The sequence below is a fragment of the Portunus trituberculatus genome, chromosome 48, assembly GCF_017591435.1.
Source record: "Portunus trituberculatus isolate SZX2019 chromosome 48, ASM1759143v1, whole genome shotgun sequence".
NCBI lineage: Eukaryota > Metazoa > Arthropoda > Malacostraca > Decapoda > Portunidae > Portunus > Portunus trituberculatus.
In genome coordinates this window covers 16,022,714-16,042,871 of record NC_059302.1, presented here as the reverse complement: position 1 = coordinate 16,042,871, position 20,158 = coordinate 16,022,714, and the positions used below count along the sequence as shown (strand labels likewise).

At 44.6% G+C, this 20,158-nt stretch overlaps 1 protein-coding gene across 2 annotated transcripts in view; it reads right to left on the bottom strand.

Annotated features, from left to right (window-relative positions):
- The window catches only part of LOC123498659 (ankyrin repeat domain-containing protein 50-like), a 256,664-nt gene extending 237,913 nt beyond the window's left edge, over window positions 1-18,751 (bottom strand). For both annotated transcript variants that reach the window (XM_045245976.1, XM_045245975.1), the window contains exons 1-2: window positions 18,407-18,751; window positions 7,150-7,304 (exon numbers count right to left, since the gene is read on the bottom strand). In XM_045245976.1, coding sequence (XP_045101911.1) covers window positions 7,150-7,304; window positions 18,407-18,530 — 279 coding nt within the window. In that variant the 5' untranslated portion in view covers window positions 18,531-18,751. The remainder of the gene's footprint in view (window positions 1-7,149; window positions 7,305-18,406) is intronic.
- Window positions 18,752-20,158: the final 1,407 nt, after the last annotated feature.

The following is a 20,158-nucleotide window of genomic DNA, read 5'->3' as shown; positions in this document are numbered from 1 at the left end:
AGCCTGAGCAGACAAGCTGTGGTGTGTCGAGCCTCTACCGCTGAAGAGGCCAGTACCAACCAATCGTCGAGGTAGCAAAGGATGCGGAAGCCCCGACGATGGAACTCCGCCAAGACAGGAGCCATCAGACGAGTGAAAACCTGCGGAGCAGTGGAGAGACCGAAGCAGAGAACTCGAAACTGAAAGTGGTACCCCTTCCACACAAAGCACAGGAACTGACGACTGTGGGGATGAATGGGCACCTGAAGATATGCGTCCTGAAGGTCCAGTGACACCATCCAGTCGTCCTGTCGGATGGCCGACATTACCGTCCGGACAGTCTCCATCTTGAATTTGGTGGTGACGACGTTTGTTGAGGAGGGAGAGGTCGATGATGGGGCAGAACCCGCCTGTGGCCTTTGGAACGACAAACACATGGCTGTAGAAACCTGGGGAGGGAGGCGCTTCCTCTATAGCCCCTTTTGTCCAGAGACGCTGGAGCTCCATCGCGAGGGCGAGACCCTTGGGCGACCCTGGGGCATAACCCCTGTGATCCTCAAAGAGAGTGGTCAGGGGTGGGGGGAGGAAGAGAAGGGGATCTGGTAGCCTTCCCGCAGAATGCTGAGGACCCAATCCTCTGCCCCGATCTTGAGCCAACCTTCCCAGCAAAGGGACCAGACAGCCCCCCACCACCCCATGGTGAGAAAGACTGTCATTTCTGAAAGGGCTTACCCCTCCATCCTCCTGACTGCCCACTAGGGTGGGCAGAGAGCGGTCCGGAAGATCCACCCCGAGGATTCCCAGGACAAGGGCAAACTTGTGTTCGCCGGGGAGGAGCAGCCGGAGGCCTCGAGGCTGAGGGGGCAGGAAGATGAGAACCGCGCTCCACCAAGGGAATACCGGTGGCCGGACGTGGATGAGCCAGGGCCCTGAGACCAGTCTCATGGAGAGTCATGGAAGCATTACTCTTGGAAGACTGGAATGCCTCCTGCAGCTTGGCCTCATGAAAGAGGAGAGGAGAAAAGATGGGGGACCGTCTAAGGATGCCCTTCTCCACCTGAGAGAAGGTGGGTCTGAGGTGGGCAATGTAGGACTCCCTTCTCCAGGCCCGAAGATTGGCATTGACGTAAGTAGAATCACGGCAGATGTCATTCAAGGCCATACGAACAGCCTTAACCCTTAAACTGCGCAATTATGATTTCAGGACAGCTGCAGGGTGCGCAAAAAATGGCAAAAAATCAACTTGCTTGAAAACTATCTTTGATCTTATGAAACTCAAAGGAGACAACTAGAGCACTGAAAAGTGAAACAAAAAATGAAAAAAAATACATTGTGTGGCAGTGATGGCTGGCTGAAGTTCTTTGGGAAGTGTCTGATCAGCTGACATCTCTCCCTCACTCAGCTCATCTGTTGATTCTTCTCCTATACCTCCACTGATGAGAGTGATTCCTCAGAATCTTCAATCAATTGTAAAAATTTTGATGGTGTCAATGGCATATTACGCGCTTTGCCGGGCAGTGAGGGAGCGGCAGCGCGCTCGTGACCTTGAGAGGCAGGAGGCTGTTTACGGCATCTCTTGGGCTTTCTCACAGAACCAGAAGTTGATTGCTGTAAATAATCTACATCATCAGGGCCTAGTGCAAGCTTTCTTTTTACTATCTCCTTCTTTTTACGACATCTTCTGCCTCCCCCATGGCCATGAATGTGGGAGCCATGAGGCTGGCCAGCATTGGAAGATGATGATGAATTACCGCCTTTCATGACTGCCTAAGGCTGACTGAGATAATAATGCCTATATGGAGCGAAAGAGGGATGACATTGCCACATGATATTCATTGGATTTTACGGTGGCTGTGCGGGAACTTTTGAAATGCAGCTCAGAAAACCTGTCATCTTAAGATGTCTGGCGCAGTTGGTCAAAGAGCATCTTAAGATATCTGGCGCAGTTTACAGGTTAAAGAGCTGTCCCTCTAAATCCAACAGGTGTGAGGGGAGATGTGGTACCATCAGTAGGTGAAGGGCACCTAAGCACCAAAAAGAGTAGTTGAGTGCGTCCAGAGAACGACCAACCACTCCCTCCATCCTGGCGACCTCCTGCTGGTCACAGATAACCCTCGGCTCACGGGAGCCCGAGTTCAAGGCATGGTGCAAGTCCTGGTTAACGGCAGTAGCCTTCCCTGAGCCTTCCTGGTCCAATACTGCGTACATCCTGGCAAACCTGCCTGAAGGATACCCAAGAGAAGCCAGCTTCCTGTCATTGGCCTTCAGGTAAGCATTGTTGGCTTGCTCCTTGAAAAACTAGAGGGGTTGAGCCCTAGCGAGGAGAATCGGCCCTCCCTGTGACTCAGGTGCACCAGCTCGAGAGGACCCTCTTGCTCAAGCCTTTGGCCCCTCGCGTCCTCAAACACTGAATTGATGTAATCCATCATGCGATGGTACATGGAGGCCGATGGGGGTGGGTCTCATCATCCTCCAGCCCCCCGGGGATGTGGAGGGACGGGGCAGGACCTGGAGACAAGGAGGCCGGGCCCTGCCACCCCGAACAAGAAGGCCGGGGGGAACCCAGGAGTACCTGTCTATCAGTGATATCCATGAGGAGAAGGTCACTACCCCGGAGACAGGCAGTCCGGGGGGTGCCTCCAGGAGCGGAGACCTCAGAGGGGAAGCGCACACCTCGAGGGAAGGGGAGGTCCTGGCGCCTCTCTGGCGTAAGACAGTGGGTTTGGTAGGACGTAGGGGGGTCGGCTGACTCTGAGCCCCTAGCGGCCGAAAGGACATAGGTGGCAGCCCGTGGAAAGGGCGTGGGCAAGCCACCTGGTAGGCGAAGGGGCAGAGCATCACCCTTGCCTGGGCCCTCACCCTGGGCCTTGGGGGAGGGGCCAGGAGCAGTGCACTGGTCCACCCTCTCCCTGTCCCCCCCCCACCGACCGGGCCTGGGAAGGAGCCAGGACACCGGTCACCACTGAGGTGGGGCGGGACTTCTTGATCCCTCTAGCATCATCCTTAGGAGGATGAGAACACTTGGAAGCCACCTCAAGCCCCCCTGGCCCCCTGACTTGATGTGACTGCACACACCTTTTTGCGTCAGGACTCTGGGGGGGCAGGACACTGAACTTCATCAGGTCTCTGTCCGAGGACGAGGGGAGAGCTGAAAAAGGTGGGTCAGTAGACAGGGAAGACACAGGGTTATGTAACTCTCCCAACCGTGAAGACACCAGGCTGTCAACAGAAGCAAGGAGTTGCTCCTGCCAGGATTCCAAAAACAGGGAAAGATCTATAGAGACTGGAGGCTTAGACCCCTGCTGAGAAGCTGAATCATCAGCAGTGAGCTCATCCTGAGAAATTACACTGCCTGCCTGAAGGGCAACACCTCCAACAGAACCAGCAGAGGAGACCTGAGAGCTAGAATCCCCAGACATATGGCTCGTGTCACTGCTGATACCAGACCGGGTAAGAGAGCCCTTAGACTTACCCTTTAAGTTAGCTTTAGCCTCCCACTTGCGCCTCAACCCGCAGTGATACTTGTAGGCGGTAAGAATCTTATCCTTGCTCCAGCCAGAACACTCATCACACCTCTTACCTAGGCTGCAGAACTCCCTGCACTTGATACAGACCGAATGAGGATCGTAGAGGACACTACCCAAGACCCTGGAACAGTCAGGCCTAGAGCAAATCCGCCTCGTAGGCTGTGGCGAAGGAGACGTAAACACTGCAGAAGGACAGGCAGGAGCGTCCAAATGGCTGGCCAAAACACCCTCCAGGACGGGAACAGACCGCCCCGGAGACACAGGAACATTACTAGAATCTTCCTCCAAAGAAACAGGAGGAAAAAGAAGGTGGAAAAAAAAGGCGAGGAAGAAAGGAAGCAGCGGCGGAAACGCAGGTCTACTCGCGCACCGAGAAATAACTGACTGGTTGTCCACGCAGTGTGCTGGCGGCAGCAATGAGCGCTGCGCTGCCAGGCGTAGCGTTAAAGTGGGCGGTTTCTCGGCGAAAAGTTATGTGGAGCAGTGGAACTGCTATATTTTGTATGAAAAACAGGTGTCTGTGACAGAAGTAAAGTTTTGGGGCCATTATGTGCGTCATGATAATATCCACAAAAAACACACGTAAGGATTTCACTTGTGTTCAATGGGAAATGTGGGAAAAGACTGATTGTTGTTGTGACGTCAGCCACGTCACACTTCCCGCGCCACCCCAGCTCAGTGCTCACTGATAGCTGACTTTTGACGGGACGTTCAGGCACTTTGGCCTGACGCCTGAGGTTTCCTGTTGTTTACATATTGCTTGTGGACACTGGGCTAGCTGGAGTGTTCATCAAACTCTCCACAGTGCTCCAAACAAGTAATCATGCCGAACAATTGCTCAGTGTATGGATGCAATAACATGAAAAGAAAAACAGCAAGTTTAGGCATTAAGTATTTCAAGTTTCCCAAGAAAAAAAATCGCAGACAGCAGTGGTTTCAAGCTTGTTCCCGAGGTGATATATTCAATGTAGACAATGCAGTGATATGTTCCATGCATTTTACAAGTTCTGACTACAAGATTGATTTAAAGCATCGCCTCTTAGGCACTGAGACACCCAAGAGTTACATGCCACTGACAGATACTGCAGTTCTATCCCTTAATTTACCTCAAGGTAGGTTAAATTGATGAATTTTCTAAATGATTATTGTATGCCTCTGTACTGCTTATAGTGCTATATAGCCTACCTGTGAAGCAAAAGCATTACCAGTGTTATTTAGGTATAAGCCTACTTCAGTTTCAGCCCCAACTCGTTTTCACTGATGATGTCATATCATTTTTTGACAAAATATCTGTGTACTTTATAATTAGGAATCTAAATAATAACATTAAGACAAATAAGAAAAAAACATAAGTCATGCAAGGATCAAAACAGAAACTTAATGAAACTGACCACATGAATGATATGTACATAGTTTATTTTTTCACTAGGACTATATTACCTGTTTTCCTTTGTTGTTTATGTTATCATTAAGTGGATTATATTCAATAACAAATATTGAATATTTATGCTAACATTATGAATGGTGTGAGCTTAATTTTTCTTTGTATTATGCCATAATTATTATGAATATATTTGTGCTTACAATAGACCCTTTAATATTCCATTTATTCATCTAATTAGTAATGCATGTAATATGTAATGCAGTTAAAAAAAAAAAGGGGGAGGAGGGGGAAAAGATAACAGGCTCCAAGGGTGGTCAAGTTAAAGTTAGTACTGTGAGTGGCGGGAAGGTGTGGCATGGATGACATCATCACCCCTGCTCCCCCGCGCTAGGCCCTCTCGGATGACATGAGGGGATACCGTATCTGTGAATTTTTCTTACCATATATCGAATCAAGGGTAGTAATTTCTAAATACAGTAACTGTGAATTTACCGGATAAAGAACTACCGTATAATGAGGACTTACTGTACTCTATTTATTTGGCTAAATTAACATGTTTTTTTATTATTTACCATTCTAAATAATAGAAGTGTATTTAAAGTAAAGGGAAAAGTAAGAAATAATAAGAGAAAGCAAAACATAATAAGAGAAAACAACAAAACAAAGAATATGTAAATATAACACTCACTGCGTCACAGGCGCTTAGTTTGGAAATGCGGTTGAGCCAAATCATGTATAAGCAAACCGATCACGCTAATTTAATCGATTATAATATTTTTTTGGTCGCGTATTAACAAAAACACGTAAATCAAACATGCGTAAATCAAGAGTTACCTGTACTGCAGTTTGATAGGTTCTTTCTTCTAGTAAGGATGATACAGAGCCAAAATGTCTATTGTCTTGTCCATTTGAGTAATTGAGTAGAATTCTCTAAAGATACTGTTGAGAGGAAGAATAGGGTTCCTTCACACAAGACCCATCTTGTTTTCACTGAACATTATCATCATCATTTTCATTTAAAATTTGCATTTTTCCATTTAGGGTGGGGATGGATAGGAAATGACTGCTTTCCACAACTGAACACTGAACATATGTTCAAAAAACTGTTAACAAGAGTAAATTCAATTATGTAAATATTGAGTAAAGACAGCTGTTAGCATGGTGATGGTGCATTCTAGAAGTGGCTTATGCATCATCGCCCATTTTAAATAATTGTCTTTCTGGTAACAGTGGCTTGTCACAGTGGTGTGATGGAGAAAATTACTCTGCCAATCATTGCTTACTATTTCTTTCACAATTGTCACAATCAAGTGTCTTGTATACAAGTAGCCTGAGAAATGTATGTGTTCTACTATGACCATTTTTTTCTGGCATGCACTCATCACAAATGAGATGTGAGAACTTATCATGAAAAGAATGCATCAGAAATATTGTTCAGTTAGTATCATCTGAGCATTTATGGCACAAGAGTACATGACCACCTCATCTCAAGTCCTTGATGTATGAGTACATGTCACCCTACATTTGAGCAGCCAAATACCTAATTCACAAGAAAATTATAAAAATTTCTAAGGCAGTAGTGATTCTAATATTTCAATTCCAGAATCCCATGATATCTTAAAACACTTTTAGTGCCTCCCATCAAAATTTGAGTAATTAAACAAAGCTAGATAAAAAGCAAATTTACTCAATAAAAATGCAAATATCCTTTAGTTGAAGTATGACTGCAGTATACATTGACACTTATTTATTAGTGACTGTGTTAGTTCTTTGAAATGGCTGCCATCTTTCATACCCAAGTTTGATGTTTGGCATCCTGTATGGGTATGCATAGTTCAAGTTAAGACTCCTGGTTTTAATTGAAGAAAAAAAAAAAATGCCTCGTGTGTAAAACATTGAACTAATTGAGATATATTTTGACAATAGCAAGAGAATTCACTGGGAAGATGTAAGTGATGGATAAAATAAAAATTGTCTAAGTTGTGGAACACTAGTTTGTTAAGATATAATACAAAGTACTTGTAATGACACAAAAAAGTTAAGGAAGAGATGTCTGAAAAAAAATTCTTCAATAAAAATACAGACACTATACGGATAAAACATATGACCTGGTGATGAAAGACAAAGTGTGAGCATCAGTTGGAAGAAACCTAGACATATTCTGATACAGGACATTGTGAATGTAGCTGTGGTCCTGCAGACTAAAACTAGCTGAATATAACAATACTTAAGAGTATGAAGGAAAAACAAACAGCTTACCTCTCTTGGGGAGCAATTTTTGGCTTTGCGCAAGATATTTTCCAATGTATCTTTTTCAAATGCTGGCAAGTGTTTGTGCGGTCCACTATATCGATGTTTGAATTCTTTCACAAACTGCTCCACCATTTCCATCTCATCTTTCAGGCTGTCAGAACCTAAAGAAATACAATGAGAAAAATACTAAATGATACAATTAATGGTCTCACAGAAATACTGTAGTGTATCTAAAGGAAAACTGAAACTGTAACATTGTTTTAGTCATATATATTCTAACAGAAGAATGAGGTGGATTCATGTTGACTAAAACAAATAAACAAAATAAAAAAAGTTGTATTGTTTTTTTCTGTTATGACAATCAGTTTAAATCTCAATCTATGCTCATCACATTATAGGAATTAATATTGCTGTATTATCTTTACTAGTTTCATAATCTTAGAAAACAAGTCATCTTCTTACTTAACAAAAAAATATTCAGCAAAATATACAATGAAACCTTGGTTAACAAATGCTCTCATGCATGAACAAATTGGTTGATGAGCCAAATTTTTCTGACAAATTTTACCTTGCACCACAAATGAAAATTTAGTTCACAAAACAAAGTTGCTGGCTTTAGCACGAGATGGCATTGCATGGAACATCATTTATTTCCAAGATACCACACAATAAATAGTGTTTCTTGTGATGCTGTTTTATTTCTATTATTACACTGCTGGTCAGAGCGGAAGGTGCGGTACCTGTGACATCTTATGAAGGAGATAAATGACACAGAAATTATATTTCAATGAGGGTATTCACCTAAACTAGTAATTGATAGGGTGCTCTCGTGTGCCTTCTTGACCTTTTGTGTCTCCTGGGAAGTGAATCACCCAGGTGATGGTGATACTGAGCATCAATATTGTCCCATATGTCCTGAATAGTTGCTTGGAGGCGTGGGAGAGAGGAGATATCTCTCTCCTTCAGCTTCAGTTTTATGTACGCCCAGGGATTTTTTATAGGGTTAAGGTCTGGGGAACTTGCGGGCCAAGGTTTTAAAAGGCTGACATTGCAGAAATCAAATCAGTCAACAATTAACTTTGCAGTATGGCACAGTGCACCATCTTGCATGAAGGCATTGCACTTTTCCATACACTCACCTAACTCATCCAGAATTAGGTCAAAGTAGTTATTTTGGTTCATATGAATATTTTTAGGCAAAAACACTAATTTTTCAAGACCATAGTAAGAAAATCAACCCCACACCATCAAAGAATCTGGATTTTAATGTGCGTGTTGTGTAGCGTGGATCGTGACGGTTACTACCGGGTCTGCAGTACACGCGGTCTCTCTGGTTGTCTGTAATCTGAAAGCTTGCCTCATCTGACCAACATACCCTATGACACTTACCTAAGTCCCAATCTTTGTGCTGAGACACAAACTGCTTGCCTACTGTTAAGGTAATCATGACTGAAGCAAGGTTTTGAAACTGCGTGGCAACTCCATTATCCTATGTCGCTTTTTACATATCTCCGCACACTCCTTTCACTCACCCCACCATAAAGTTCCATGCTGTGTATGCAGGGTTGGCCTAAAGCTGTCTTTGAATAATGTTCAGTTCTCTGGCTCGCACTGCGCTTACGCCCTTCAGGCTTGTAAGGTGGTGGCAAAGCGTCTCTTCCTCCTTCACGATATATTTTGGTCCAACGTTGAACAATTCTGAGACCTTTGCCAGTGTTCGCGGCAGTTTCTTGATTTGACTTATTCTCTCTCACTGAGGCACAAATGACTGAGATTTGGGCCTTACTAATTAGTTTCTTAGGTCCCATAATAGGTAGTAACAGGGCACAATGGTAAGCTCACGCATCCACAAAAAAGGCCCATGAGGGAGGGCGAAAGAAAATTCAAATGCAAGCACACGAACCACAGACGAATCTTGATTTAGGAAACATATCATCTACTTTGACAACAAGAGCTGCAGAGTTGTCAGACAGCGACATATAGCGAATCCCGCCATATGTTTAGGAGTTACGAAGAGATGAATGAAATTTGGTCAGCGTGGAAGTTGTTGTCCCTTTCACGCCTTCCGCTCTGACCAGCAGTGTATATTAAATTAATTTTCATTATGTCTCCCAAGAAAGTTAAATGTGTTAGTGATAGTGGTGTTAAGAAGCCTAAGTATATACAGGTAACTCTTGACTTACGTGTGTATAATTTACACGTTTTTGTTATTACACGACCAAAAAAATATTATAATTAATCTAATTTGCGCGATCGGTTTGTCAGGGCTGGTCGGCCGTCCAAGATGGTTAAGGGTATTTATTTAATGACTACTCACATTCTGATGTATAGTCTACGTTCAAGCAGCTGTAAGCGTATGAGCAAATGCTTCATGGTGAGGCCGAACTGACTCGTCAGATGTAACGTAGGGAAGGCTTGTTGGTATTGCCTTCAGTCCCTCTCTCTCCAGCCAGAATATCATGCTATTCCCCGCTTTCTAATACGTAAGTGTCATGTGTTTAAGTTGTGTTTACGATGTTAATGCTAAGTTGTGTTTATTGTGTTTACGTTGTGCGTGTGTTTATTTTGATAGGGATATCAATGTTAAGTCATTAATTAATTTGTTTGAATGTTCACAGTGGGGTTTTTGTTTTGGACTGGCATATGCCGTTCAGTACTGTGATGGATCGGTTGAAAATTGACCGAGGAGAGAGAGGACTCCTATCTGGATATCACAGCTCCCACACAGGACAGAAAAGGAGCATCGTGGCCTACGACTCGTTTAGGACACCACATACTCCCGAAGTAGATCTGGTGACGTGGCTCGCCCTACGTCCTGAGCTGGTAACGAGAACACGCCCATCAAGGCTGTGGCGTGTTCCCGCTTTGCGAGGCCTGACAGCCTGTCGTCTGATTGGCTTCTTTTTCCCTGTCATCTACTGGACTTCGGGGAAGTGTAACCTATCTCCTGTTGCCCCCTGGCACTCGACCTGCGAGTGCCTCCTCCTTGGAGTCCTGGACCTCCTTGATCACCAGCTGTACTTGTGGTGTTGTATGTGGCTCGGATGAGTGGCGTTGTGTGTGGCTCGGATGAGTGGCGTTGTGTGTGGCTCGGATGAGTGGCGTTGTGTGGTTCAGATGAGTGTTGTTATGTGGATGTTGATGGTGACGGTATCGTGTGTCTGTACGTGATTGTGCATTGTTATTCTTTTTTTTTTGTTATCACTATTGGTATCTTAATATATCTATATGTTTATGATGTCACAGTCTTTTACTTGTCTCTCCTGGTTGGTGGTAATGCTATGGCACACTTAAGCAATGTCAATTCAGGGGGAGGTAACTCACGCTCCCTTCCATCTGTCCACGTATGTTACCCACTTTTAACCCCTGACAGTTTGCTTATATGTGATTTGGCCCAACGACATTTTCAAATTGAGCGCCAGACGCAATTTCAAACTGCGCGCCAGAGAGTTCCACAGCTGGCCAATAGGTGGGAGCTCCTCTGCTCCTTCCTCTTCTTGTGCCTCATTTGCAGTCTGCCTGCACTGAGTACAGACGGAATCTCTTCAAACTGCCTATACAGTAATCGCCCACGTATCCGGATTACAGCAGCCAAGTCACTGGCAGTATTTCATAAGTACAGTAATACTCCGCTTAACAAACGTTCGTTTAACGAATTTCCGCTTTAATGTACTATATAAAGTTAGACCAAAAATCCGCATAACGTACAACCACATCCATTTAAGTGAATTTTCTAGGTTTGAATTTGCCGGGTGAGGGACGCGGTAGTTTCATTGTAATTGGCTGGATCCAAGATTCTTTAACAACGTCAGAGCAACCTCTTGCAGCGAAATGGCATTCATGAATGCTTGGAGGGACGGTGACAAGGTTGTTTTCAGGTTGCTCTGAGATTGCTGGGAACACCACCTCTGTAGGTGGTGTTACTGTCTTATATATGCATTCATGTTCACAAAACAACATCTCTATTACCGTATTTTACGGCTTGCAAGACGCTGCATCTTGGAAGACGCATCCTAATATTTGAAAGAAATTTCTAAGAAAAAAAAAGTCATTCTCATACAAGAACGCATTCACCATATACCCGACCACTGAACACTAAAACATCAGAAGCAAGGAGTCTGCAAGACACTATTGTTTCACCACTCATTACCAATTTGCCGGAGCACTCACCACAAATTTTAAACTATGTAAATAAAAACACCATAGGTAAATACATATACACAGTGAAACAGTCCATCTCTACTTGTTTTAATGGCGGGCGACGGCATGTTTTGGACCTGTTGTTTACATTACGGAATCACTTGTCCAATCGCCGAAACCAAACACGTCAGTGCTGCAGTTTGTATTTATTTTATTTTGCAGTCATGCTTCATAGGCTTTATCAATGTGAATACAATTCACAAGTGGAGTTTTGACTCTTACTTGAATGAGTAAGCCACTTGGATGTTCTATTAAAAAAGGTATAAAGGCACCTGGCATGATGTGTGTGCATTCGTGTGCATGTATGTGTGTGTTGCAATGAGACGAGGGAGCGGCTCGTTTCCTCCACACGCTGAGTAGGTTGCAGGAAGGATTATGGTATTGTTAATACTTGTAACACCTAAGTACTGAGTTTACATAATATAAAAGACTAAATTAGATGGTACTTAAGCTAACATCATAATGTAATGACTCAACATACAAATCCAGGTCACTATCTGTTAAGTGTCCAAGCTCACCTGAGGTTGGATGCTGCCTTACAATACAACATTCATCTTGGAAGATGCACTAGTATTTTTCAGGGTATTTTTAAGGAAAAAAAAGTGTCTTGTAATCCGTAAAATACGGTAGCTTTTTACAAACCTTGCCCCCAAGAAAGGATTGTTTTGTAATGCATACATAAAGTGAAATCTTACATGGAATACCAAAATATAAAGCAGAGATGAGATGAGCCACAGACGAAGCGGGAGACTTGCGGCCACTCGGCCGCTTCTTCTTCTTCTTGTGACCCTTTTAGCCTGTGTGTGGTCTTTCCCAATGATATTTGTTTCCACTCCTCTCTTGCCTGCTATAATGGATATCATATCTTAGTATTCATATACGCTCATGCCACGAGGATAACCTTGACTCCGTGGCACTGAGTGATAGTGAATTACTAATGAAATACCGCAGTATTTCATTAATAATTCACTGTCACTCAGTGCCACAGAGTCGAGGTTATCCTCATGGCATGAGCGTATATGAATACTAAGATATGATATCCATTATAGCAGGCAATAGAGGAGTGAAACAAATATCATGGGGAAAGACCACACGCAGGCTAAAAGGATCACAAGAAGAAGTGGACGAGTCGCCGCGAGTCTCCCACTTCGTCTGTGGCTTATCTCATCTCTGCTTTATTTTTTGGTATTCCATGTAAGATTTCATTTTATGCATTACAAAACAATCCTTTCTTGGAGGCAAGGTTTGTAAAAAGCTAATAGAAATGTTTTGTGAACATAAATGCAAGAATGTGAGAGAATTTGTATGTAGCTCCTCTAACTTCCAATGACTCATATGACTCATAAAAGTAGTGGTAAACCGGTGGCCCAATATGCTGCCAAACGTATATATAATTTTTTTTTTTAACCCATGTGGCATGTTGGGGACCAGCCCAGAATGCATCCCCCCCTATTTCCATTATTTCCTATGGAAAAATTATGTCCGCTTAACAAATTTTCGCTCTACAAACAGCTTTGACACCCCTATCCTGTTTGTTAAGCGGAGTGTTACTGTAATTCACTATCACCTACTGCCAGAGTCCAGGTTATCCTCATGGCATGAGCGTATATGAATACTAAGATATGATATCCATTATAGCAGGCAATAGAGGAGTGGAAACAAATGTAATATTATCCTGGTGAAAGAAAACACGCCAAGCTAAAAAGGTCACAAGAAGAAGAAGCGGCCAAGTCGCCGGAGTCTCCGCCTCATCTGTGGCCGATCTCATCATCTCTGCTTTATTTTTTGGTATTCCATGTAAGATTTCACTTTATGCATTACAAAACAATCCTTTCTTGGGGGCAAGGCTTGTAAAAAGCTAATAGAAATATATATATATATATATATATATATATATATATATATATATATATATATATATATATATAAATATATATATAGTAAGGTCTCGGTTTACGTCAGAGTTACGTTCCTGAAACATGACGTAAGTCGATTTTGTACGTAACTCAAGTTTCTGTATATTTCAAAGCATATTATGGAGTTTTCAACCAATCATTGTTTATGGTCATTCAGGTAAGTTAAAGGTTATATTGTTATATTTACAAGTATGTAGGAATATGAAACACAAGCTTGTTTTTGTTGTTGATTAGGGCCATGAACGCGAAGGACTGCTTGTTGCAAAGAGGGGTGGACGCCTGAGGCCGCCAGAAGGGTGGGCAGGTCGAATGTTGCGACGCCCAAGGTGGACAGCTGGGAGCGTAGTGCAATGCAGTGGGAGTAGAAGCGTGGGCAGTGGGGCAGGAAATGCAATAGGAAAGGGCAATAGGGATCAGCAGACAGGCACAGACGGTGCAAGTGAGCTGCGAGTGTCGTGTGGCCCAGGCGAAGGCTCCAGAGTTGTTATTGTTGTGATGGGTGTGCGAGCCCTCAAGGTCATCAACCTCCCCGTTGTCATGGTAACGGGCTTCCCATTTTCTTCTTCCCTCCCTCACACACAGCTGCTGCCTCCCTTCTCATGTCTTTTAATTATGTCCTTTTTTTTCTTGTAGCATATTTTCCTTTTCTTAGCATCACTGCTGTCACTAAGAAGTTTTCTCTTTGGTGCCATTGAGCAAGATACTAAGAACTTGAGTCAGTAAACGCAGAAGTAGGATAACACTCTTGCCAGGGGCGACGGTGTGGTGGAAGTGAGGCAGGGTGTTATTGTATTCAAGCGTGAGGCGGGCGGTGTGGCGGGCAACCACCAACAATAACAATAAATCCCGCACTTTACGATTTATAAATTTTCAATTTTTTAATCTTAAATTGCCTTATAGTGGACTGACGTAACTACGAGTTTGACGTAACTCGAGACCGACGTAACCCGGGACTTTACTGTATATATATATATATATATATATATATATATATATATATATATATATATATATATATATATATATATATATATATATATATATATATATATATATATATATATATATATATATATATATATATATATATATATATATATATATATATATATATATATATATATATATATATATATATATATATATATATATATATATATATATATATATATATATATATATATATATATATATATATATATATATATATATATATATATATATATATATATATATATATATATATATATATATATATATATATATATATATATATATATATTATTTTTACCCATGTGGTATGTTGGGGATCAGCCCAGAACACATATCCCCTATTTCCATTATTTCCTATGGGAAAATTACGTCCGCTTAATGAATTTCCGCTCCACGAATAGCTTTGACACCCCCTATCCTGTTCATTAACCTTTAAAGTATGGTGATCGTGTATGTACGATTGTAGCATCGCGTGCGGAGAGGCGGGGATCGTACCGGTAATCATGATTTTTCCGCGCTAAACGTTTGAATCTCTCCCCTCACTATTGGTCCTGGGGCAAGTGGAGGTATCTGGCATCTTTTCTCGCTCGTCTGCTTGAGCCTTGAGACATATATTCCCTCACAATAGGTCACCTTTTCCCATTTCGAGGCGACATCTGGCAACCCCCGTCACCCGGAGGGAGGAAACGGTACTCCGAGTGATGTTATGTCAGTGTTACTCAGTAATGACATTGAGGAGTGATGAAAATGAAGACTGATTTTTTTACTGAGACAGAAGAAAGTGAAGACTCCAGTAATGATTCTGATAGTGATCTGGGAGACATAGACCAACCCTCACAGCGACTTTCATAAACATCCTCATGTTTCCTATTCCCCTCCAGCAATGCGCTGGTGTATGTCACCCTGGTTCCCTCTACAGGACTGTGCTTGTCGGCCAAGTCATGTGAATCCCATCAAGGGTGCCCCGGTGAGGGCGAAAACTGAACAAGTTGGGTGGTAGAAGGTGTTTGCGTTCCAACTACCAGGTTAGTCTATTTTGAATGACATGCTCGAAAACCTTGCTAATGTTAGACAGGAGGCTAATAGGTCTATAAGAGGAGGCCACCGTCGGGTCCTTGCCAGGCTTAGGAATAGGAATAGTGGTGGCAAGACGCCACGCTGAAGGGAACGTCCCTGACAACCAGCTGTTGTTGAGGACGTCCAGAAGGAGCTACAGCAGAGCATCTGGGAGGCATCTAAGAAACTCGTTTGGCACATCATCCAGTCCCGTGGCCTTCTTAGCAGACAGTGAAAGTAAGGTTGAGGTGAGTTCCTGGGGAGTTATAGCAGTGCTAATTTCATGGCTGGAGTGTGAGGAAGAGGGTAGCACAGGTGTGGGCACAGGATCTGGAGAGCTGAGTGTTGTGTGGATGTGGGTGGCAAGACACTCAGCTTTTTGGGCATCAGTGGTGAGGAGGACACCGTTGCTAGTTAACGGGAAGGTTAGAGGGGGTTGTGGGTGGACCATCTTCCTGAAGAAAGACCAGGCTTGGGAGATTGAGGTGGAAAAGGACAGGGAAGCACAAAAGGAGGCCCACACTGAGCGTTTCTCATCAAGAATAACACGCTTGCACTGGGCCTCTAGGTAACGAAAACGTTGGCGGAGTGGAGGGGTTGGGTTCCTTCGCCATGCTGCAAAGGCATGACGCTTGGCCTGAAGGGCCGCTGCACACTTCCGAGACCACCAGGGGACTCGAAATGAACGGGAAGGGGAGGAAGTGACAAGCTGAAAGTGGTGGGATCCCACAGTCACTAAGACTTCTGTAAGGAAGTGAATTTTGTCATCTGATGGGAGGGTTATGAGTGGGACGATTGATTTTAACTCTGTCTGAAAAGATACCAGGTCTCCCTTGTTGAATGACCAACGTGGTCTGCGTGAAGTGGGAGAGGGTGGTGGCACTGATGGGAAAGCAATAATCACAGGAAGATGGTCACTCCCCATGTAAGGGCTGGTAGATATAGTGGTGAGGAGAGTGGGCCATTCCCCAGGTAAAGGTCTAGAGTGGAAGGGTTCCCTGAAACTGGGTCAATCCTGGTAGGGAGGCCAGGAGGTGTGAGAAGGGAGAGGGAATCACTATCTGCCAGAAAACTCAAGTGACGCGCCTGAACGGTTTCTCTGGCTCCTGGGGAGGGCCGGTTCCCAGAAGTTGTGATGGGCATTAAAGTCGCCCATAATTAATGCTGGGGAAGGAAGTTGAAGAAACAAATGTTGAAATTCCTGAAGTGAGATATCAAGACATGGATTGTAGATTAGCAGAATGTTTAATGGGCCTGAGTCAAAGGTGAGTCACTCTCAGATGCTCCAATCCACCGCCTGTGAAAGAAGGGATAGAGAGAGGGTTAGAAGGAAGGGACTGGTGGATCAGTAGAAGTAGGCCGCCTCCTACTTCGCCGGTCTCCCTGTCCTTCCTGTATAAAGTATAGTTTGGAAAGGAAGGGGAGAATGGGTCTGTGAGCCACGTCTCACAGACACCAACAACGAGAGGAGAGTATGAGGAGTGCGTGGTTTTAAAAGTTGGAAGTTTCCTGTACAAAGACCGGGCATTCCAGAAAATGAAGTTGGAGGCAAGTGGATCACTCACTGCGTGAGTGATGTGATGAAGGAGAGGAGTCCTGGCAGGCACCGAAGGAGGCTCTCGCTGAAGCTAAGCCCTGAAAGCAGGAAGTTAAAGAAATTGAGTGCTATTGGTGCTAATCCCTTAATAAAAGAAGGCCATGCAAAACCTGAAGCATGCTGGGCCGGAAGCGAGGAAGAGGATGGTACAAAGCCTGCACTACCAAGTGAGGGCAAGGACTGCTGGGCTACTGGCTGTGGGGCTTTTGGCTGGGGAACCTTTGGTGGGTGGCATTAGTGTAGAGGGGTTGGTGGTACAAATTCCCCAGCATCTGGCAAGTCAGTAGGAGCCCTCGGGGATGAAGGAGGGTCTGGTGGTGTGTCGTGGTGTGACTTTGTGGTGGTGGTGGCTCCGTTGGGCCTTGGGTGAGGGTGGCTGGGCAGTTAGTGGTACCACACTAATAATGGGGCTCAAGGGCTTGATGGGAGCAGGAGTAGGATCAGGAGTGGGAGCTGGGAAGGAAACCTGGATGGGTGCAGGGTGGAGCAAGGGTGGGGGGAGAGGTGGGGGTTTTAGGTGTGCAAGGGTGAGTGAGGTGTAGGGGAGGAGGTTGAGGATTGCCTGGTTTGGAGGTGAGTGTGATTTGGAGCAGGTTTGGTGGGCGAAAAATGCCTCGGAGGATGCCTCTCATTTTTCGTTTGATGTCCAAAAGGGAGTGGGCCCTGTCATGCTGCAGTTCTTGCAGCTGCACTTCCTGGAGGCGAGCCGGGCACAGTTTGGAGGTGGGGCAGTGGCCGGGACCACAAAACAAACAGTGGTCCTCCCTGACACACCCATCAGTGTCATGATAGCCACTGCATTTCCTGCAGCGGACACGCCCATTGCAGGAAATGTTGCTGTGGCCAAACAGGAGACAGCGGGTGCAGTGCATGACTGGGAGGGTGTGGGGCCTAACATGGTAGACCATGTTTCCTATGGCCACCCTCTCAGGGAGGGGCCCACGGAATTTCAGGCGTATGGCCAGGTTTGGGACTGTCTGTCCATCCTTGTCATGGTCTGGGAGGCGTAAAACCTCAACAATCTGAGTGGGGCTGCCGTCTAGGATGGTTACCTGTGTCAAAATGTCATGTTTAGTCATGTCAGGAGAAACAGGGTAAACTCTACCACAGTCATAGGTAGGGTCATTGTTGGTGGCCACCCAGCACTTAACAGGCCACTCCCCCAGTCGGGTTACTGACTCTGGGGCCTGCTCCAGGTGATTGAGGTTGGCCACATCAAACTTGATTCCCTTGCCACCTCCCGTGATGGTCAAGGTTTGCTCGATGTACTTTTTGGCGAATATTGAGCCCCACACAGCCCTGGATACCTTGGCTGGGTGGATGAAGCATCTACTTCCATCAAGGGAGCGAATTAGTACCACCTGCTTACGAGTGGGGGGCGGGTGTGGGGGCCCAGCAGCCTCAGCAGTGCAAGGACGGGTAGAGGCGGTCACACAAGCGTAGGAGCGGGTTGCACAATCCATAGCAGGCTTTGTGGATTTGACAGATTTGTGTGTCTTACCAGGTGATGGTGTTCTGGTACGCTTGATGACCGTGGTGGAGTCGTCCATGTGGTCACCTGGTGAGGTGGAGCCGGCGCATGCGGGGTTGGGGCCCGGCTGGACCGCTGTTTTCACCAGAGGCATCACCTCCACAGCGTCATCCAGCTTGTCCGTAGTTCGTCACTGTATGCTCTGGTGGTGGCGATGCTCGAGCTCTGTGGGTGAGGGTATGTTATTGCTAGTCGGCACGGAGTTGCTCGGAACCGACGTCTGGTCAGCACGCTGGCTAGCTTGAGAGTTCTTCTTGGGGTCCCACTAGATTCTTGCCTTGGTCCACCTCCGCTGCTTGGAGTGTTTGCTCGTTACTAACGGGAATACATTTAATGCATTTAATTTTATTCGGAAATATTTTCATCTATTCTATGCTACTTACCCGATAGTTGTATTATAAAATTATAAAAATAAAAAATAGAGAAAATGTAAGTAAAATCATGTTTTATTTGATATAATTAATGTTGACATTTTGTAAGCAATGCGTTCGAGCGCACCAACCAACAGATTGTGTCATGTATAGAGCAGATAAGGAAGACTTAAACTATTTCCTCCTACATTGCCCAGCCTACACCAATGAAAGATGCAAACACCCCAATTGGCAGCGTTCTTACCCAGAAAATGAAGAACACCTCACTGGAAAAATACTTTTTGAAAATGTAGTATAGAAGAAAAAAAATTTTTTTTTTGGGGGGGGCGGGAAACAAGGGAACATAAAGTAAAAAACTTAAACAATAATTAATTACAGCTACAGACCCAGACAAAACGCAAACCATAACACATCATGAAGTGCCTATATCTAGGCTACACTTATGCCTATCAACTGAACTGAACTGCATGTGAGGCCCACCAAAAGGCAAGAACGATCTAAGCACGAGACTTTCGACAGACCTAAGTCGTTGTCTAGTGCCAGAGATAATAACATTAAGTTCTTTAGTTATTAAGGTCATAGCGTAAGCGTGGCGACACATCTGGTAGCGAGACGTACATGGATGCATACATACATACATACACACACACGGTCAGATATACAAGGTCTTCCATCCGCGCATCCACGGTCACGTGTCTATGGACACAGCAGTTCCACACCAGTATCGCCCCCCCCCCCTCCACTCATCCCAAATTGCTTTCTTCTCGCGACATCCGCTGCCTACTGTGAAAGGTAAGGAGAGTGATTTTGACACTTCCCGCCGTATTATTCGGAAGACTTACGAGAAAATGACCCAAAAGTATAGGAGTGTTGCAAATAGAAAATGCAAAGAACAAATGGGGAATTTGGGTGTGTTAGTGTGGGTAAAACGAGAGACCACTGGGTCTGGGGTGTGTGAGAAACTATGTGTTGAGTGGAATGAACCATATAAAGTAGAAGTGTTAAGAAATTATGGAGGTTATGTGCTAAGAGACCCCTTCACGGGAAAGCTGTTGAAAAGGGCAACCGAGAAAAATGAAACCCTTCTGTGGAGGAACAGTACCTCTTAGAACCCCAGGACACTGTTTTCACGTAGATTAGACACTGAAGTGTTACCTCCCAGGGTATGTAGACCGCCGCTATGGTACATCGAGGAATGTTAGTATGAGAAGTGATGGTATGGTGAATCGTAGTTTGTAAGGTAAGCAGTAATTCTTCATTAAGTTACCTCTTCCTGGCAGTGATAGTAGTGATGGAACTAGGTCTAGAGTCAAGTAAGTGAGGTGAAAGGGATGTTGTTACCATTTTAATT